The sequence below is a fragment of the Zosterops lateralis genome (assembly GCF_965231275.1).
Source record: "Zosterops lateralis genome assembly, chromosome: 1".
Taxonomy (NCBI): Eukaryota; Metazoa; Chordata; class Aves; order Passeriformes; family Zosteropidae; genus Zosterops; species Zosterops lateralis.
Genome location: NC_139762.1, coordinates 15,646,570 through 15,668,920, shown reverse-complemented (window position 1 = coordinate 15,668,920; position 22,351 = coordinate 15,646,570). Strand labels below are relative to the sequence as shown.

General features: G+C 39.7%; 1 protein-coding gene across 2 annotated transcripts in view; it reads right to left on the bottom strand.

Moving 5' to 3' along the window:
- KIF5B (kinesin family member 5B) overlaps window positions 1–12,661 on the bottom strand; it is a 32,775-nt gene extending 20,114 nt beyond the window's left edge. The window contains exons 1-8 of one of the 2 annotated variants that reach the window (XM_083868591.1): window positions 12,497–12,661; window positions 5,144–5,231; window positions 3,582–3,655; window positions 3,066–3,170; window positions 2,633–2,681; window positions 2,276–2,331; window positions 2,077–2,164; window positions 568–692 (exon numbers count right to left, since the gene is read on the bottom strand). In XM_083868591.1, coding sequence (XP_083724717.1) covers window positions 568–692; window positions 2,077–2,164; window positions 2,276–2,331; window positions 2,633–2,681; window positions 3,066–3,170; window positions 3,582–3,655; window positions 5,144–5,231; window positions 12,497–12,622 — 711 coding nt within the window. In that variant the 5' untranslated portion in view covers window positions 12,623–12,661. The remainder of the gene's footprint in view (window positions 1–567; window positions 693–2,076; window positions 2,165–2,275; window positions 2,332–2,632; window positions 2,682–3,065; window positions 3,171–3,581; window positions 3,656–5,143; window positions 5,232–12,496) is intronic. The other variant, XM_083868590.1, reaches the window with a different exon arrangement.
- Window positions 12,662–22,351: the final 9,690 nt, after the last annotated feature.

Genomic DNA, 22,351 nt, shown 5'->3' with positions numbered 1-22,351 from the left:
ATGTAAGGAAAAACAACAGCAAGCAGAAACAACTGAAGAAACTGGAAGCAAAGACAGGGATAAACCCAGAAGCAAAGATGAAAAGAATGTCAGAAATCCAGCTCTTAGAAGACAATTACAGTATGTATTTCCTTCCTGCTTTAAGCTACTAATATAGGAAACCAAGCTGTCAACAAATGTTAATCAGAATTTCAAATTAAGAAACTCAGTATCACTCACTGCATAAGAAAACCCAGATATTCTGCGACCATAAAACTTTATTCCTGTACCTGGCTAACCCACACATCTGTAATGCTTTTGTTTTTGGACTCTCAGATACTGAAACTGAACTCTACCCTCTTTCCCCACCCCAGTCCAGATTTACAAACCCTCACACGCAGAAATGCAGATCAGCTTAAAGTGGTAGTATCTAACAGCCAAGACAGCCTAGGACTCAGAAACCATGTTTCAAAATCAAAATTAACACACCTCAGAGACAACAACTGAACCATCAGTATTACACTAATGTAAAATATTTGACGGTAAAGAAAAAACAGTTTCAGAGCAGAAAAAGTAATTTATAATTACCTTCTCACTACCTGCCAAGTCCACGAGGTAAAGTTTTCCACTTAGTTTCTGCTCTGTTTGAGTATTCTCTTGTTTTACATTTATAAGAAAAATACTATGACTTCGGGAGCTGTGTTCATTCATATCTATAATTCAAAACAAATACGTTGTCAAAAAGATTTGTAAAACCAATCTCACTTAAAGCAACACCTTCCCACAGGGCAGCCAGAGATCCAAAGCTAGTGAAGCTGCATAGTGTAATTTCTCAATGACAGCAGACCTAGAGGCAGCAAAACCAATGGTATCGTCTAATTGGGTAAGAAAGATCCAGTTTTCCCCTGGGCTTCTCTATTAACATCATATAGACTTCACTCATCAGTTTTGCTAGCTTATCAACCATGGATTTAACACATTAATTTACTTTATTAGAAAGTATTTTTAGGTCTAGATAGGAAAGTTTTCTGTAGGCTTTCAGTGTACCCCATTTTTTCCTTTTGTAAAAATTTTAACTGGCTACAGCCCTTCATCCCTGTCATGTACTGCCCCCTCTGCTGTGAAACATTAAGAGAAAACAAGACTTGCTGAATATAAAGTATTATTTTAATCCAGTAACAAAATTTAACCAGACTGCAATCTGAATGAGAACATCTGCCCATTTCTTCTTCCTTTTGACCATAAATCTCCCACAGTTCTAAAAGTACTAGCTTACTGATGTTCAAGAAGCAAAGAACACAAAATAATATTCTATCCAAATTTCCTTAGTGCGGTCCCCAGTTCTTACTCAGGAGCAATGAAGCAAAACTGCAAGACTGAAGCATTCCTTAAAAGGAACATATTTTTGATCCATAACTTAAGAAATTAGAAGAAAACACTCATATTTTCTAAAGGACTGTATAATCTCTCTTCCTGAATAAAGAACTAAACACAGAAGACTGTGAAACATCCTCGAATTGGCTCTGAGACTTCTGACAATCACCTCAGTTGCTAAGAACTTAAGTCTTACTTTGCATGCACCTACATCTTCTCTTGTCTTCTCTAACCTCTCTGTCAATTCCAAATTCTGGTCCTTGTGGAAATCTGGAGACCTGTGACATAGTTTAGTTGCATGCTACAACCAAAACTCTTGGGGTGCTGCTTAAATCTGCAGCATGCCTGAATTCTGATCAGCTCCTCTTAGAATGTGCAACAGAATGATCAAATTGTGACAAGCCACACAGAGATTTCTATGTTAATTGAAACAAATTCCACAAACTGGGATTTTGCACTATTCCTAAAGCAGAACTACACCTTTTTCTCCAGTGATGCATATTTCCTCACTGATGATTTACTTTCTCCTTTCAATCTAAGAAACACAATCTAACCACAAATGAACTGAAATACTTGTTTCTGAAAGATATACTGAAACTGCTTATGAAAACCCTTTCAAAAACCTGAAGGAAGTGGCTCACTATTTGTGCCTTCCCTCCTTTTTTAAGGTATACTAGAAGCAAACAGATAAATCACTAAGAGGAAACAGAAGATGATACTTACTTGTAACTGCTACGTGACGATTTGATTTTCCTTCATCTATGGTATCCATAACTTCTTCTGGACTACATACAAAACGCTCCGTGCAACCCTTTGGAAAAAAAAGGGAGTTGTGAAAAATAACACCACATCAACAAGGCACAAGTGAATGGTGCACACTAGAGGAGTGCAAGCTGAAAATACATCAGAGAGTGATGCTCACCTTTACATAGGGAACTCTATTTTTGTCCTCATGAACAGAAAGATTGGTCTTTGAAACTGGAAGAAAAAACATTCCAAAGCTAAGGCAAAACTGAATGAAAGCACTGCGTACAATGCACACCTGAGTCATAAATGTTTCCTCTCAGCAACACTTGACAAAATCTTAACATAAAAGTAAGTACCACCACTACAGCTTTAGTAATATCATATAGATGAGCCCCATGCTTTCCCATTATGATGTACTTTTATCGTGCAAAGATTATTAGCATAATGAATACCTAAGTAACATAAGAGGTTTCTTTAATATGTCCCTCCAGAATAATTTATTTTATATGTTCAATACAAATAAAAGTCTTACCATCCAAAAGGTCCCTTATTTTATCCAAGTATATTTCAAAATATGACACCTAGAAGTAAGAAGAGGAAAAGAGATACATCAGAAGGGAAAAATGCATTGCTTCTTGATCACAAGGATTCAGCATGATTACTGTGACCTCCCACATAACACTACATCCAGCTCAAGTTCTTAAGGCTGAACTAAAATACACCTTTAAGAAGAAACTGCTTTGATCAGAAGTTTCAATCACTATCAGCACTGCCACAGGTTATCAGCACAGTTTCCATCAATGTTCAATAATTCCTGTTTAGGAAAAATCAGTTACTTCAGTAATAACTCAGGTTATCAGGTTTCCAAGTTACAGGTATTTGAAACAGATACAGAATGTCCATTTACCCACAGAGTACCTTCAAGTTTTACTACAGATTAAAATAAAAATGAAGAAAAGTTTTACCTTAATATGAAACTCAAGATTCTCATCCATGGAGTAAATATAATTAAAAATATCTTGCACTATTCTTGGAATAATACCCATTCCATCTGGGTCATGAAGCTTCCCCTTAACAGAAAAAGATATAATAAACAATTAATACTCAATCCAGCACTACAAACTGTATTCAAACACAAAACATCTGGTTCAGGCTGACAGATAAAATGCTGACAGGTATGATGCACTTACTCTATGAAGTAAAGTGAACCATTCATTTAGCCCCAGAATTCCCCAAAAGTGAAAAGAACAGCCTCAGAACTCTCCCAAACTACTACAAGTGAAAATGCTATTGATATTCTTGTGTTTCTCATCCTGCTACTGAGGGTGAAAAGGCCATTCTCAATTCTAAAAAAAAAAATATGCAGTATCAAAATGTTGCAAGAAGAAAATAAGCAGACATCTTATTTCTACAAAGCAGAAACTACTGTGATAAAAAGACATGACAGTGACAGTAAGAAAAATTATTTTAACATTTCTTACTTCCATAGTGTGTGTCTTTCCAGATGATGTTTGCCCATAAGCAAATATTGTACCATTGTATCCCTCAAGTACATCTAAAGGGAAAGAATATTTTCATTAGTGTTCATTTCCTTCACGCAAGCAGGCAGGTCCTGAAATGTCCTGCAAATTACAATCACTCAATGTTTGGGGAACCTTGTGCTAGAGTTAGGGGGAGGGAGGGTGTTCCTCCCTACATCTCTTAATGCATTTTGTCATCACTGACTGTCTTAGAAGCTGGCTGATTAGAAGCACCTGTTTCTTCAACCAGAAAAATCAAGACTTCACAGTTAGGAACAAAAAGGAAACCAATACAATTGCCAGGCTGAACAGAAAGTCTTTGATATCTCAGAAGAAATCAAACATGAGAACACCATCATACTTTGTGCCTTTGGAAAAGTTTAATTGTCCAACTGTGATGAGAATGGGCAATGACCCAAGTGTAAAGGATCTTACTTTTAGGCCATAAGCTTCTATTTCAAATTATGAAAGAACCAAGCAAAGTTTTAGATTGGGGGTGAGGGGCTGGTGGGCTGGCTTATTTACATGTAAGTTACTGTAGAATCACATCCTGCAAGTAAACTTTTATTTTCCAAAAACAAGCACAAGGAGATACTCCAAAAGGAGAGGTCTTTGCCACTCTATCACACTCATAAACTCGTTTGTCCCACCACTAGAGCTCATTTGCCACTTGATACAGCACAGTTGAGAAATGCCACACAGAGCTCAGTTTAAATGGAAAAAAGGGGCAGCATCACAACTGTCAGCTAAATTCAGTTTTCAAGAAGCAAACTTCTGATCTGAGCTTGATTATTACTAAACTCATTAAAGGGTTAAATACTTGCAGCAGCATGAATTTGCCACAGCAATTTACTTTTTTAAGGATGAAATATGGGTATGTTTACCCAATATTCTGTTATCACTAATAGTTGGCATTTCAGGGATTTCTGAAAACGCTTTGTAAAGCCATTTTGAAAGTTAGGTCAATCAGAATTTATTGATGCTCTCAAGAAATGAATCAATTTTATTTTCAGGGAACTAGTCAATTGCTTACTACAAAAACTTAATAGGCCAGGGTGTACAGTTTTGGTGAAACTGTACACCCTGGCATGCACAGCAATAACTCATATTTCACAATTTTCATTTCCTCTTGCATTCCTCCAAATGAACTTCTGTATGATTTTTTTCACTGGTAAATTTAGGGGGACATGAGAGGGTAGATAACACTCCTCAAACTTATTAGCAACAGTTATTATTATTAATTTTTGACAAATTGTTTTAAATTAACATTGCAGAGAACTGTAAAAAAAAAACCCCTAAAATGTAACAGGTAAATGTTACCAAATGTTGCAATCAATTGAAACAGCAGGTTAAGCACCGACATAATTTATTAGGTCAACTACAGGATGACTGTATGGTGCTACATGTTGGCCCTTATTAAACATTCTGAAGATAAAAGGCAGCAATAGAAGTATTAGTTTTCAACACCGAAATCCACAGGAATATGAGATTTTTCTTGTGGTAAATTTGCTCTTCCACCTTACCTTTGACAATCTTTTTAGCACAGTCATTGTATACTTGTTCTTGTGATGTGTTTGACTGGAATACACGGTCAAATATATATGGCTTGGACTGTAAAAAAAGAAAAAAAACAAAAGAGAAGAGTTATCAAAAATGCTGGAAGTGGAACTGGAAGGTGTTTGTTAATAGTTTAGAAGTATTCTACACTGTCTCAGCCCAATCATCTATTTTAAGCACTTGAAGACTGTAGCGAGGAAATCAGCTTAAATAGTGTTGCCTAAACCTTCACACGCTTGCTTACGAGGAAGGCCTTGAATTAAATATATTTGGGTTCAAAGTGTTATCTGCACAGTTCTGCAAAACTGTGTTCACAGTTCTGCCACATGACCTCAAGTCACTTTATTTACAAGGTAAGCCAATGCCTGGTCTGTACATCTGAGAACCCCTTATTATCATCCACCCTGGCAGTAGGCTTACTCTGGTAAACTTGGATTATTAAAAACATACGCCCCATGACACAGAGTTATCTACCTTGGTAGTATTTCTTGAAAAAAAATCCAACCAAAAAGAAACATTCAACACAAACTATTGTGCCATATAAGATATCCTTAAAATAAAACTCCCCAAGCAGAAGAGAAGGCAATACTGGGGAAGAGAACCTTTTACAAGACTCATTTTATAAAAGACTACATAAGGAAGATGTGACAGAATTTTGAGGGGAATGCTGGATATTGCTTTGTTTCAGAGAAGAGATTTTCATAGCACCTCTAAGCAGCTGACAATTCATTAAGATATAATGATTATGCTCATCTTACAAAGCTCAAATTTTTGTAGCACTTTCAGAGCTTTATTTTGTAGGTAGCCAAGCAGATGGGCAAAGTTTACAAAGTACCTAGGTCAGTTAACATTGTTAAACTCCCTGCAGCTGTCAAGTGTTCCATTCTGGCTACATTTAATTATTATCCTCCCAAAAGGATATTCTGGACTTGCCGCTCTGGCAAAGAAACAAGTATGGCTTCCATCTTTAACCCACCCATATTTCCCTTCCCTGGCCTGACCATCCATTTGTCTTTTAATAATATCTAGCACCATACCAAACAAAGCTTTTTTAGACTAAACACATTTATCTGAAGCTTTGAAATCAGGTGGATGAGCACCCTCTTGGAAAAATAATTAGCGTTCACTGTATAAATACTTTCAAGAAACCACAAGACTCAGTAGGCAGAAACTGTCCCTAAGGGGCTGAAGTTTGTCAGAACACAGCAGGGAAAACACCACCCTTCTCCATTACTCATTTCAGCTTCAAAGACACCTCAAATCCCTGTGTTCTACAGGTAGAACTGAGGCCATTAGATACACCAGGAGGGAGACAACTAACAAGAGACCCTGGGGTAAGAAAATGACTGAGAATACATAACACAAAAAGGAAGATCCCATAGAAAAGATGACACCATCTTTCTCACTTTCTACAGCAGCTGTTGTTTCAAAAAGCCTCAAATTTCACAGATGTATCAATCAGCTACACTACACACTGCAAGTCAGCTACATCACAACACATTAATCAGCTCTGTTTCGTGCTCAAGTACATATTAATATAACTGAAATAATTCCATTGTGGAACAGAAAATTAAGCTGCAAGGCCTTCACTTGGGCAGTCCTGCCTTTAATTGATTTTGTTTATTTATACAGGGAAAGCTCCTAAGCACATGACCAATTTCAATTTCCCTCAAGTTAACAATTGCTACCAGTATACAAAACTTAATTTTGGCCAAGAGAATCCTCACATGGGGTTCTGTTGTAACTTGTCACTTCTCTCTCCTTTCCAGATGGAAAGTGGAATATTTGCTTACATGTCCTCATTTTTTATCACACCTATGAAAATCCATATTAGTGGCATGTCCCTGCTCCATCATCACTGAATCAGTATCTAATCAAGTAGGTTTAGACAAGCAGGTTCCAGGATAATTATGTTTTAAGAATGCAAATTACTCCCACACAGTGTGGTTTCACATCTTTGACATCTACAATGCTATGTCTTATCACTTCTCTTTACAGTCTCCTTTCTGCAGTAAACAAAGCTAAAACAGTATTATACAGATTACCATGCCCTAGAAAGTCTCCCCATTACCTTTAAGAGATTAATCAAGAAAGATTAAAGTGTCAGATATTTTCCCTGCACCAGATGCCTTTTCTTCCCCAAGTAGTAAACAATCAGATCTAATGATGAACCAAAGCCACAAAAGGCCCAAGCAGCATTACTGTGTGGGGCCCATAACAGCAGCAGTGTCACCAACACAGTATGAGCCTGCTTTGACACACTACAGAAATTTTCAGAAACTGGTGCTCAAATTCTATTAAAAATGTAATACATATGGCCTTATAAGCAAGACATAAAATACCAAGCAAACAAGCAGAACTTCTGACTTCCTCTCTCAGAATCTTTTAGTTCCTTGCCTAGGATTTCTTTTGTCTGTAGGTAACCACAAGGCAACTTCAGCTCCCACAGTTGCCTTGTACTTGAAGGGATGTGGTCTCACAGCAAAACTTCCCAAGGCTCTCACAGCCTTCAGAAAGGTGCAGCTGCCAACACGATTTAGCAGTAGTTAAACTGAATCTTAATAAAGGGATGATGTTGAGGTACAGTTCCATAGCTAACTTAAAGACTAGTTACCCATTATATACAAGGATGCTCGACCAATCTAAATTACATAAAATTCGGATGACATGTGAGTTTCTACGGAAAAGTTTTATTATCAATATGTCCAATGAGGACTACAGAAAACTCTGCAATCACAACTACACTGAAAACTTACATCAAAAGTCCAAGAAATACTTTAGGTTATCTCCATAGATGTAATTAAAAAAAAAATATTACTATTGCAGCTTTCCATAAAGTACAGAATTGGTTATTCATAAGATCACCTGAGTTCACCTTACTTTTTATGCAGTGATATCTGAAGCAGTCAAGGAGTGAAAATTCACTTGAAAAATCAGTAGCATGTTTTTCTACCACGACGCATTCAGCAGTTCTTTAGAGTTTTCTTTCTAGCATGACCAGCTAAAACAGAGCTACAACACCTACCAGTGCTTAGTCTATTCTTGGTGAAAGGTTAAAGTCGTACATAATGGGCTTACTTTGCCTTTAAGATCCGCATCTATAATAAAGAATGTTCTTCCCATCAGCACAAAATATGCTAAAAGAATAATCCAAAATGCAATAATTTCTGGAAAGTATGATGTCAGATACCTGACTCACTTCTTCCTATTACTAAGCTAAGGTATTGCTGCTTTGACACACCTAATCAAGTCCAACACTGCCAATGGGTGAAAAGGCAGAGCTATAAATTAAGTTATAGGATAGAGAAAGAGAGTTTTCTTCTTGTCTTAGCCCCATGCACACAAAAGTGCAGCTGATACAGAACAGGGAGCGAATCTCAGCTCTTTTTGTCCTCTTTTTCTTATTTCTGTGTAAATACTGCAACTCAAGTATTAACTTTTACAGCAGTTATTTATTGCTCTAGAATGAGTAAAACACGTGATTTAAAACACTGTGACTAGAAACTCAGTTTCCAGAGCAGAAACAGAATATTTTTGAACAAATGTTTCAGCCAAACTTTACTTTAGTAGAAAGGTTCTTCTAAAGAGAAAAGCAAGCACTGCTGTTTATAAAAACATTCACTGAATTTCAGAACAAAACCTCAGCAAATATGAGCGAGGTGTTTCTAGGCAAGTGGCACTGCAGCAAGGGAGAAATGCTATCCCTTTACAGATTCCTGTAAACCAGAATATTTCCCTTCTGTTAAATCATCACACCACTGTCACCTGAAATGCATCTTTGTTACTCAACATTTAACGGAATAGAGAAAAAGAAATAGAGAGTAACACTAGAAGAACAGTATTATTTCAGTGACAGATTGCAATTCCTGACTCATATTTAAACTTCCACTGTAGACCTGATGCCTTTTTTTGTGTCTCTAATTAAACACTGCTTCTTTTCACATTAGCAAATAGTAGTAATAAAGTTACTTTAAGAATGCATCTCACTCCTTGAATTTATACAGTCCAGTACAGCCTTCAGCATTTTTCTTTTGGAAAACCTACTTCCAAAAGCTGCAGTAGTAGCAAGTGACCTTCATTTCCTGATTCTAACAACTTTCTAACCCAGCCTTGTCTCATTTATGATCCAACACTAGTTTAAAAGATAATGAAAAAGAAAGCCAAATGTCTTGAGCTCTTCCCCAATTACAGGGGTACATCTTACACTAAATAAAAATAGCAGTTAAATACGAAAACACAGACAAGTAGCCATGATTCTTTCCTAAAAGCCACACAAATAAGGAATAGACAAAGATTTGGACAACAGAGGCACAGTGCCCATGTCTGTGCACACCCACAGGGCCTCACCACTTCAGCCCCTGGGCAGTGCTGCCTTTGGTTCAGGCTTCAGTTCCCAACCCGAGTGCCACTGTACTCAGCAATGGATCTTTTGGGCAGTTTTAAGATGAACAAGACTAGGTATAGAAAGGTTTTTAAAGAAGATGTATAGATAAGTTATGCAGAACTATAAAGCTACTCAGTTGCAAATCATTTTATGTTTGATAAAACAAAGAACATAATCCCATATCAAACTGCTCTTCCTCCCTGTTCTATCTTACTCAAAAGACTGAAATCCACAAGCTAATTGCTATCAATTTCCCCATACAGGTACTTTTATGTTTAACATAAAAGTCATATAACAAGTCATCCTATCATCTGTTTTAACAAAATCCTTATTTTTAATTAACAGAAGCCATTAGGAAAAAATAATTAATAGAATATTAACATGGAAAGAAGCCACTTGTAATTAAAAAAATTAAAAGCTCTTTACTAGTTAAAAAGTTTCATCCTGTGGAATGAAAATACTTTATTTCAGAGTCTGCTCTTTAAAGCAGACCAACACCATACTCCCCTCAAACTGCTATTACACACTAGCTACAGTTAAAACTATGATTTTATCTAACACAAATCAAAATGACTCACTTATCCAGAAAGACAACAATGACATTAATTACATGGGAACTAGGAAAAGAAGGGAAGACATCGAGCTCAGAGATGACAGAGGAGCCAAGGAAGGAGGAGGGTTTGGTTACAGTCACTGATTTTACTCCCCACCCTCCTGCACAGGAGTCAAATCTGCAGTCTGGGATCAGCTGCCGGTCTTCACCTCCCCCGGAGCCTCAGAGCCACTCCCGGGCATTATTAGCGCAGCACCGGGCCAGGTGCCACAGGAGGGGCAAGTCCTCCGGGCGGCTGAGGGAAGCAGCTATAAAAAACCAAAAGTGCCTCAATTACTGCTCAACAGGCAGCACACGTGACAGGCACCAACAAGGCCAGAAACCCAAGAGCTGAAGTAACCAAACACAGCTCATGGGGGAAGCCTTTAGACACTGTTTCATGAGCGCTGCTTCTGTTATTCTCCCCTGGGCAATTCCGCGACACACAGAAACAAGCGGTGCCTGGTTACAGGCTCAGGTTAGAGGGTCCCTAAATTTGTAAAAACTCAGTCAAGCCATTAAAAACAAAACCACCGAACACAAATTATTGTCAACAGTTTGAGAGATTCAAGTCATAATTTTGAGGATATTAATCGTGTCCTATAGCCACTATTATGAAGACAAAATCAGAGAGTATCAAGGCTTTATTCAAATTTTGTGAAACAAGACACAAATATTGTCACTGCTACCCAATTTAATAATTTTCAGGACATTTTTCCCGAAGTCAGATACAGCAAGTCCTGGATCCAGGACAACTAGAAAATTTGCTGTGATTTTTACCAAGCAGAAATCACCAAGGTACAGTTGGCAACACTAAACATCAATCCTGAGCAGAAAGCCCAGCATGATCCACCAGGAGCACATCATCAAACTGTTCTACTCAGATACGGAACCACCGCAGCACCATCTGCATTTTAGATAATTTTGAAGTGCACTTATGTTTTAAAAACATAAGCTTTCATTTATACTAGGGCTACTGAAAGAAAATTTAGAAAATTTATTTTTTAAGTTAGAACACATCAAGGTTTCTACACTGAATTGTGAATTATAAACAGACTATGCACTGTCACAACGAATGGGTATTCACTGATGCAAGTAAGATTATTCACTCTAGCTAAATTTTCCACTTTCCAGGATTGGTTCCTTACTCTGAGTTTACCTGTACAACCTCAGGAAGAAGTGATGTACTCCAAGATAGTAACTTGCCAGCTGAAATAAGCCCAAATTACCTCATTTCACAAGCATGTTATTGTTCCTGTCCCTCCAGATTCATGGAATTCCATATTTTATTGACAAGTTCAGCTGAATATTAACAGACTAAAGCACTAGTATTTAGTAACTCCTCTTTTTTAAAAAAGTATTTTATTAAATTGCCTCCTGCAACTTCAGATACTGTGCAAAAAAGCTATTACTGATAGCCTCAAAAAACAAAACATAAACCCCCCAAATTTTTAGACAAATAACTGGCATCTAAGTCACTTTCAGCAAGAATCAGCAGTCTCTCAAGAAATATATTTATATGAAAACACACATTAAAAGTTAACAAAAATAAAACAAACATTAGGGCTAAAGTGTGTTTGCACAACACCAACGAAACCAGGCTATAAACTACTGCACTTTATTTTTATACTCAGCTCCACTTTGTAGCTAAATATGATCCACTGAAGGAAAAGGGAAGGATTATCTCTCCCCCTGCAACATCCACATTGTTTTTAACAGGCCTTATACATGCAAGGTGACTTCACTTAAAATACATTTACGAACATGCAGTAAGGCAAATGGTCTGTTAATTCTGATTCAGCGACAACAAAAAGAAGTTGTCAGCTGAAGACTGATGTACAGCTCTTGAGCACTAGTTCCCTGGCGCCTGCACTGTCGTTCCGCATTTCTTCCCCAAAACTCTCCGCAGACCATTATCGGGCGGCAGCTCCCACGCCTGCATTTCCAGCGTATTTAGCACTCACACAGCTCAGCCGGACGGCCCTGGGAGCGCCCGCCCGGCGGACACAGAGCGGGACTCGCCCTCACTCCGCACTTCGGCCTTTCGCTTTGTCAAAGGTCTCCTGACTGCCCCCGCCGCTCCGCGCCCCTCTGCCCCCGCCGCCTCCCGCCCCTCGCCCCGCCGTGCCCTACCCAGAGCAGCCCACCCCGCCCGCAGCTGTCCCTGCCCCCTTTCCCCTCTCCCTCGGTCTCCGAGGAGGCCGCTCCCCTCGCCGAGCCCTCCCGCCTCACAGCGCGCCCGTCTCCGCGGCGTCTGACCCCGCCGACCCCTGACACCCCCTCCCTCCCTCCCTCCGATCCCGGCGGCGCTTCCCGCCTCTCCCGCCCGGGGCGGCCCCTCACCGCGATGACGACAGTGTCTTCGCCCTGGAACTTAGCGATGTACTTGTCGCCTCTGGCCACTTCGGACTCGTTGAGGGGCCTGAAGCGACACATCACTTTGATGTTACACTCCGCCGGGTCCGCCATCTTAGGCCACCGCCGCCTCCGGGGCGCTCAGCTCCGCCGCCGCCGGCTGCCGCCGCCGCACCGCCCGCGCCGGGAGTCTCGCAAGCCGCCGTGGCCGGGAAACCCGCGCCCGCCCCGGCAGGAGGGAAAAGGGAAGGGCTCCTTCCTGGCCGCCGCCGCCGCCTCCCGCTCTCACTTCCTCCCCAACATGGCACCGGCCATGGCGGCTGCGGCCGCGGCTCCCGCCCCGCCCCGCCGGTAGGACGGGCGGGTGACGTCACCCGCCGCAGCGCCCGCGCCGCCCCCAACCCCGCCCTGTGCGCAGGCGCGGCAACGCCCTCAGGCGGGCGGGGGCGCTGCCCGCGGGGCCGCCGGGGGCGCCGGCAGGGGCGGGGCCGCCTCAGGCGGGCGGGGCGGTCGTGTCGCGCCGCCTCTGGAGTCGTGGGGCCGCAGAATCGTAGAGTTGGAAGAGGCCCTTAAGATCATCAAGTCCAGCCGTCAACCCAGCAGTACCCCTGTGGCCCCAAAAGCACTAAACCCTATCACCCAGCACCAGATCCAGATGCCTATTAAACGCCTCCAGGGATGGTGACTTCACCAGGTTCCTGGGCAACCTGCCATCATCCACACAGAATCACAGAATCAGTTAGGTTGGAAAAGCCCTGAGGTCATCGGGTACAACATATGACCAAACACCATCTTGTCAACTAAATGCCACATCCAGTCTTTCCTTAAACACATGCAGGGACAGCCACCACGGCTTCCCAGAGCATCCCATTCCAGTGTCTAATAACAATTTCTGAGAAGAAATTCTTTCTACTGTCCAACCTGAACCTCCCTTGGGCCATTTTAAGGCCAAGTCCTCTTGCCCTGTCTGTCGCTGGTTGCCTGGGAGAAGAGGCCGACCCCCACCTGGCTGCACTCTCCTTTCAGGCAGTTGTTGAGAGCATAAAGTCATCCCTGAACCTCCTTTTCTCCAGGCTAAACACCCCCAGCTCCCTCAGGAAGGCCAAGGGCTGCAGGGATCAGGCCTCACCGGCCACGCTGGTGAGGAGAGTTGGGCACTGGTCCGCGGTGCCACCTCCACTGGCATCGGAGAGGTGTCACAACGTGGTCCTGTCACCAGCAGGACACCGGGCATGGCAGTGCTGGGGACAGCACTGTGTGTGTGACAAAACTGAGGAGCCACGTGTGAAGCGAAGGCTTAAAGGAGGTGGTTGAGATAGGGGCCTACGATATTTGGGATTTTTAGTTTGTTTGTTTATATTTCTTTTCCTCTGCTGGCTAAAAGGGGGACAATCCACAGCCATGAGTTGTTCAGATGGCAGGGAGATGCCAGTGTGCCCGTGAGCCTCATCGCCCGAGTGTATCCTGGAGCTGGGACCCAGCGAATGGGATCAGGGCAGACACAGCCCCCAAGTTAGTGGTGTCACCCTCGGGATGGAAACTCTCACCACTTCTTCATCCCAAATGAAAAAAAAAGAAATCTGGACAGCAACTTTTTAAAGCTTAATTTATTGCAAGTTTTGTTTGTGTATTTATTACAGGTGCTCTAAATCTAGTTGACCGAAACTTAGGGACTGTATCAAGACAAAAGCATCAGGTAAACCATTCTGACAGAGAGCCCCAAGAGTCTCACATTTTTACAACTGTGCCTCTTGTATCCAGGCATGAACTTTCAGATTGGAACAAAGTACAAACTCACAGCTTGGCTGAGTTCAGTCAGTTTCCTGACAGAAATCATGATTTGTACTGGAAATTTTTCAAATAGCCTTGAAGTTAATAATAATTAAAAAAAAAACCCAGAAAAAAATTAGGGAGCCTTTCTCTTAAGTTAGTGTAGTTTAGTAGGCCAGAATGACTCAGAAGAGCAGTGTGCTTCCCTTAAAAGTACTCATCATAAAAGAGGGGGGAACTACTGTGAATTTTAACAGGAACCATCTGTAATCAGGCATCTCCCATTTTTAAGACTTCTCAGTTTAGGGATTTCAGTGATGTGTTTTTACTTTGGATAAGTGTGCAAGCCAAACACTTCAAAACTGCTCCACATGACAGAAGAATAACCTAATAATCTAGTTGCATTTAGAGGTTCGTTTCACAGAGTAATGCAAAAAATATTCCTGTGCCTAGTTTATCTTATGAGGTAAGCTAAGTCTTCTAAACTGAGTTCATGTTGTAACAAGTTTATTTTTCCACTGTGATTCAAAATGTGGCAGGACTGTGCTGTTTTATGCAGGGCAGCAACAATGACATGTCCACACCTATGAGCACATGTTGTCTGGAAAAGCCAAGATACAGGCTCAGTCTGTAGAAGGTGCACTGCCAGTCCACAACAGCTAGCATATGAGACATACACAGACATCTATCTACAGTTTTCAATAAAATGTTTTAAACATAATTGTTATTAGGTTTTACATGTCAGAAAACCTGTTTTAGTTGATCGCTATTTTAGAAATTATTACATTGTATCTCAAGCAGCAAGATGTATTAATGCTTCTATCTCATCTATTTCTAGGATTATTCACAAGCTTATGGCTAGGAATGTTCTTATGCAGCTGCAGGATTTGGATCCTCAAAGATTTCCTGTGACAGAAGGTTATTACTTTTGTGAAAGGAGTGTGAATTATTTGCTACTTTTTCAATTAATTTTCTTTTGCACATAAGGAAAAAGAAATGTTAGCCGCATAATAAACAACTATGTGATTATTACTCACAGAAGTACGTTTCACCTGCTGAGAACATCCTTTACCCTAATGTATTGAAGAAGCTTCTAGCTCTTATTATCCAGAAGCAAAGGGGATGTATCTTTAGCCACATTTACTGACATGTAGAACATCTCAGTCAAAGAAGAAACCTCTTAATTACACAATTCTCAAGAAAATAGGTGCTTGGCCTTGCTTACTTGTTGAATGTTTGACAGAGCAGACACTCCACAAAGACAACACAGACACATGAGTAGATAATTACTCATTTTAACTATGTTGAAACAAAAAATGTCAGCATGTGTGAACTCTGTAGTAGGATCTGGCCACTCTGAAGCTCTTGGTTCTGTGCGAGCTCATAGGAGAACTGGTTGATGGTGTCCCATCCCAGCTATGGGAGCCCTTGGTAAAAGAGCTCTGCTGAACCACACATGTGCTCCCAGATCCCTGTCAGGGACTCTTCATGAAGTTTCTCTTCTCTGATCTGTTGTTCAAAATAGCAACCGCTCCTTGGCATGACCTACTTAAAGGCTGACACAAGAAAGCCGTGTGCTCAAAGAGGGCACTGTGTTATCTCTACTGGCGCCAAGATGTGTCAAAAGAGCAGCCTTGAGGACTTGTGTTTAAAGATGTGGTCTCATGAGAACAGGGCAGAGACCAAACATCCTGGAAAGTTTCCCATTTTGTAGCAATAACAGAATGTGCTTTATTTGCCAGTTGAGAATATATTTGCTGTCTTCTGTGTTGTTATGTAATGTCTGTAACATTCATTTTTTGACACTTAATATAAGAGACTCTGTTTAAAAGTAATATATTGTAATGAGAAAAAAATTATATCAGTTGTCATAAAAACTGAATAGTTCTGTTTGGTGTTTAAGCCTAGTATGCCCCATGTAGCTGAAAATAAATTTGGTAAAGTTTCTCAGTAAAGAACCAATATGTTTTATTAAAATAATTTATGTAAGGAATCTGTGTTGTTAGTTCACTAATCATGTTTCTTTCCCTTTATGATCTGTACAATAAACCCCTACAAATTCTTTTATGATTTATGCCTCTTTTAGATCTTCAGTCTTTCCCAACAATAAAAACATGTTAAGCAAAGGGAATTGGCAAACCTAAGCCTTATGGGGAAGCTATATTGGGATAATGATGTAATTAACCATCAAAATTGTTCCAGCAGAGCAGAAGTGGTCTTGATTTGGTTTTAAAAGAACATTACATATTTGAATAAATCTTTAAACCAGGTGTTTGTGGAGAAGCAAATTAAGGCTGCTTCCTCCTGCCCTTTCAAGGATTAAATTCTGAGATTCATCGGTTGACAGCATTTGTTGACATTCAGTGTACCTAATGCAAACACAAGTACTCTTCTCATTTTAATTTACAGTGTGCTGGGAAAATATATGACATGACTTCTGAGAATTTGAGGTGCATCCCAGGTCAAATTTATTCCAAATTTGCAAGTCAATTTGCAGGACAAAAGAGTGATTAATCTGCCAGATAAAGTGTACCTCAAACACAATTTTTTGTTGCTTGTAGCGCACTCTGTAAATAAAGACTATTAAGATGACTTATGAAGTCTAGCAACTTCACCTGACACTGAAACAGTGTAATTAAAATTAACAAAGTGTTATGGTTCAAACAGCTTATGCAAATACATTTTAAATAATAAAAATGTATTTTAAGTCTCTTTACTAAGAGGCTGTCTGATCAACTCAGCTTGAGAAGTCACTAACTGATTTATTGAGATTAGAAGGTTGGTGGATGAAGTTCAATGCACTAAGATACTGTGGGAGTCCAGCTAGATTATTTGAAGCTCTTATCTGGTTGCAAAACACTAAAGCTTCTTTTCATTCCAGCAAACAATATGATATGGAATGTATCTCCTGTCCAAATCAAGCTTTGGATTTTATGTGAGCTAGAAGGATGAAAGGTGTTGAGAGTTCTGCTGATACATAGTAACTTCTTCTTGGAAAAAATGTAATTAATTTAAAAATCATTTTATTTCACTTTTTAGCTGGAAATGCATAAAACCTAAAACCCCTCTAATTTGTTCCTAATCAGCAAGATCTTATTTAGTATTCTGATAGCGATAGACTAATTAAAAGCAAAAGCAAAAGCAAGCTCTGGGAATAATGTCACATTTTAGATGTTTATTTCAGCTAATTTGTGCAAATTCATGCCAAAAAATCCGTCTGCTCACTACCTAAAGCATTGACTTCAATTCTCTTTGAAGTAGAAACACACTTTTGTACCTTGTTTATATTCTTAACCATTGAAAGCATCCAGCATATGTTGTCTGAAACATCCTGTTGTAAATCTCTATTCTGAGTTACTTTTCATGTTTATAAACCTTACTAAACTGACCAGTGGATTGTATCTTAGCTTGCTGGGTGCCTGCCTGAAGCAATTTTTTTATAGTTGTGCAAAAATTGATTTTTTTTTTAAATTAAATTTAAAATGCCTTGTTTTCCATCTCTGCTAAAGGAAAATTCTTAGAATCCTTTCATGTGGGAATTATAAAAAATAACCTAAAGACTGAAATTTGGTGGAGAGATGTCTATAGGGATCTGCTTTTGATTGTCAAAACCCTCATATTAACATATTCTTTAGAGTCCTGCAGAATCTTTTATTGTAGCTAAAATCCCCAGCCCATGCCTGCTGCTATCTATGCTTGTGTGTGAATCACTGAACAAATGATCTCGCTCTGTGTCTTGGCAATGGGGGTTTAGCAGCCTTTGCTTTTTCAGTCTCTGTTTGATCCAGGAGCCAGAGCTGAAGGCAAGGAGCAGGACTGTCTTGAATCCAGGAAGAAGATATTTTATTTACAGAAGGAAATGAAAAAAGTAATTGGGATAGAAGAGGCCAAGCAGAAAACAGAAGTTTGGGAATGCAGAAGAACCATGCAAAAAGCTTGTGATTTCTGCAGGACCTCTTTCAGCATCAGGAATGGGATTTACGATCCCTCATTTTCTGCTGCCAGCAAAGAGATGTGGAACAAGCAAGTGAAGCTTTGCACACTCAGAGGGACACCAACCTATAGCTGCCATAGGCTTTGTTAGTGGAAGGGGCAGGGGCAAAGTGTCATCATGAGAGTGTCTCTGTGTGTTATTGATGTACTCCAGAAAAGAGTGCCTCAGGTGTTGCAGAATAAAATTCATGCCTGTAGTATAATACAGCAATATATAGAAATAGAGAGAAATTTCCAAGCTTTTTAAAGGACAAAGAAATTATGCACTGAACAAGCTTTGCAAAAAATAGCATCCAAAGGGTTCAAAATAACATAAAATTGTTCTTGGGTGATCCACCTGTAAAGATCTGGTATTCACAGGAGTGGTGGTCTCACAATAATCTGATTTCAAACCACTGGTAGCTGAACATCATTGCTTTGCACCTCAGGTTGCACACAGAAATGGCAAGAAATCCCACTGAGATGATCATTCTGTTACATACTTAGCTGGTGGGGAAACTACCATTTCACAGGGAGCAGCTACTACAACCTTACCAGAAATGTGAAATGAAAGTCAGCTTTAACTATGTAATTCCAGTGGATTCTGAATGCAACACTTCAGCTCCATTTTGGATTTGCTCTTCTTTTTTCCACCTATTTGTTCTCAGTTTTGTTTTCTCCTTCTCTTCACTGCAGTGTTTTTCTTCTAAAGGAGCATATCCTGATAACCTTGCCTGGGGGCAGCAAAATTATGGATAAAAGGTCTACATTTGAAACTGAAATAAGCCTTGCTTATTTCTTCAAAATGCAGCCTTGCCTTTTTTCTCAACTTTTAAATGGCAAACAAAAATTTAGGGAGCACAAGTTACATTGTGAACTTTAAAGGATGCATGATCTTTGGATCTATTCTTGATTGTAAAGTGCTTTTATGTGCCAAAAAACCCCGCCACTCTAATATAATTTGGGTTAGATCATAGCTAATTTGCAGTCCTTTAGACCCCAAACTTGGAGAAAGAAGAGTACAAAAAGTAGGTTGAATGATAAAGAAATGTCAAGCTATGTATTTTATGACCATAAATCTATATGACATGTATTATCTATCAAAATCCATTAGTCATATATCCTGTGTACTTCCAAGCAGATCAGAGTCTGTCCAGTGGTCTTACATAGTTGACTATAAGGGTGTCAGAAATTACATGCAGTGTCCCGTCTTGACTGTGGAAAAACATACCCAAGGCCCCTAGGTCATTTTTTTTTCCCCTGAAAGTTTCTGTCTTGAGATTGTGCAGGTAATTCAGCAAGATCTTATTTTCAGTGGTTAAAAAAGGCTTTTGATGGAGTTTAAGGAGTCTTCTCTGACACTTTTTCCTCCACTGTCGTTAAGGGTATTTTATTGAGCACTTGCCAAAAAAAAAAAAAAAAAAAAAAAAAAAAAAAAAAAAACAAAAAACACCCCTCTCAATTCATATTATCTGAATTTGAATTTAGAAGTATCAAAGGAATAAAAGGCTCCTAAATGTAGCAGTTAAAGCCTCATCTCTTAATATGTTTCTTTAAAATCTAAAACTCAAAAGACAGTAATATTTGGGAGGGCCTTATTTATTTCTTAGAGGAAGACCTTAAAAGCCTGCTTGAACAGAGCTTGTTTCTTAATTTTTGCATCTAACCACTCAAGCTTGTCATGCTTCTATTAGCCAGTGAGAATTAAAGACAGAATCAGTTTAAGATAAATGGGATTTGTCTCCCACTGATACTGTTCCGAAAAAATTATACCTGGCTAGATCTTTTTGTCCAATTCATGCATCAAAAAACATCAAACATCAGAGCCTGTGACTGTTGAAGTAAAATGTGTTTTTCACAGTCATTATACACATACACACACACCCCCACACACAAAGTGACTAAAATCCATATTTATTTTGTAGGGCTAATTTTGTTTTAAAAGATGACCATACTCATCAAGTTTGAAATATGCTTATACTCAAATTCATGTCTAAAATCTCTTGGCAAAATTATATTTTATGAATCTCTACTTTAAAGCTTTGCAGAAATAATGTTGGAAGAAAAGAATCTAACCTTTTTAAAAGTTTTTATCAGCAGAATTTTCTCAATTCTGACATTTATCATCGGTGACAGTACTTGAGATAGGCAGAACAGAGCTGACTTTCAGAATTCAGTTTAAAACTGCCAGGCTGAAAGTGCTATTTCAGGTTGCATGCTGAAGAAACTTCTCTGGCAATGGTAAACACACCATTCCTGGGGGGGGGGAGAGGGTGGGGCAACTGCACCTCAAAAATCAATCTCTCCTGTGAAGTTCCTGCTGACCTCACACAGACTCACCATCCTGACTTCCAATCCTCCCATAAATGGATGTGTGCTGCCCTAGGTGGAGGGAATGAGGGGGCGTGGGGGACTGTGTGCTTGCATGCAGATGTATGTCATAGTGCAATTCGTGCTGTTTTCTCCAGCTCAGTCATATTTTCATCAAGCTTATTTACCATGCTGTCCAAAGGAAACAGGAGGGAGGTTACACCAGATTTTCGAGCCATTTAGTAAAAATCTCTCTTTTTTTTTCTTTCTACTCTGGAAGTTTGCCAGCTCTTACAACATGGATTTAGTATGTGGGAAAACAGCAGTTCTTAGTGGTTATTCAGGAGCTTTGGTGCTAAAGTGCTGATTCAGCACACTAAAGAGTGGCTGAGAAAAGGAAAGAAAATCAGGTAAGGGATGAGACAGGTACTAATCACTTTTTTTGGCAACATCTAAAGAGCTTTTGTCATCCTAAGTAAACTTCTGCCTCATCCCTATTTAATTCGTGAAGGTGGTCACTCTTCAGCTTTAATACAGCTCTACCCTGTCTATCCAGCCCTGTTATGGGTTTTGGTGATATGTTTGTTGCTTCCCCAGTGTCCATCAGGCATCTCAAACAATTTTAAAAAAGTATGGCTACTAATAAAACCTTTCTTGCCCCCACATATTTAATTCTCTTTTTCTCAAGTATCTTCATGACATTAAAGAACATATGTTTTGTGTTCCATGATTTGTATTACTTTGCTGCTCTTTTTTTATCTATCCCTGTCTCTGCTCATGATTTCCTGTTCTCTTTTCTTCAATGTTGAGTGTAGGGTACAGTTTGTCTCCCCGAGTTAGAGCAATGCTTTCTACTGCATCACCCTAGCTATTAAATAACCTGGAAGAATGATTTCTGTCATGATGCCCACCAAAATGGTGAATAATATGGGCAAAGACAAAAGAACAGTGAGAAAAATTTATGAAACCCCTTTATTTCTGATATTAAGAAAACATGCGTTCATCTTAAAAGCCATTAATCCTTTTGACTCTAGTACACTGAGTTCTTCTTTTTCCATAGACATCAATGGCCTTGTTGTTTTCCTGATTGTCTGTAGAAAATTTTAAGGCATTGCCAGAAATACAGAGGAAAAAATGGAATAGTGAAACCGAAATTGCCTTTGTGGTTCCCACGCCTCTTGAATAATTGTATTCTGATTTGCCCATATGCATCTCTTTCAGAAACAATAGTATCATCATTCCTGGCAAAGAATACTTCCTTCCTTGGTTACAGCTCTGAAGAGAGGGCTTACTTGGATAGAAAAATAAGGAAATGGATTCCTCCATTGGTGTAATCTTCATTTTTGGAGCCCCCCAAAAGCATTAATCTTGTCACCAGCTAAAAGGGAAGAATTCATAATAAACTTTTCAGTAAGGTTTATGTCTTAAAATAGAAAGCAATGCCCCTTGTAATAGCTGGAACTTACATAGCATAGTGTGAGTAAAACTAAAATTTTCTTTGTGCCCTTTGCTCTGGCCAGGCATTTAACAGGCAGCACACAAAAGTGACAGATCACTGCATTTCTCTGAATCCGGTTCAATGATATGGGATTGAAGGTTTCCCTTGCAGAGTTTGTGAGGGCTGGGATGTAAGAAGAGGGTTGGGAGCTTAGAGTGATGCGGCTGAAGCTTTAGCATGTGGTTCATTGGTCGTTGCAATTTGGCAGATCCGCCTGCAGAAGTTTGTAAAGGACACTGTAGGTTTGAAGCCTTGTGTGTCCTTAAGTTCTCCTTGCCTCATCCACCAGCCCC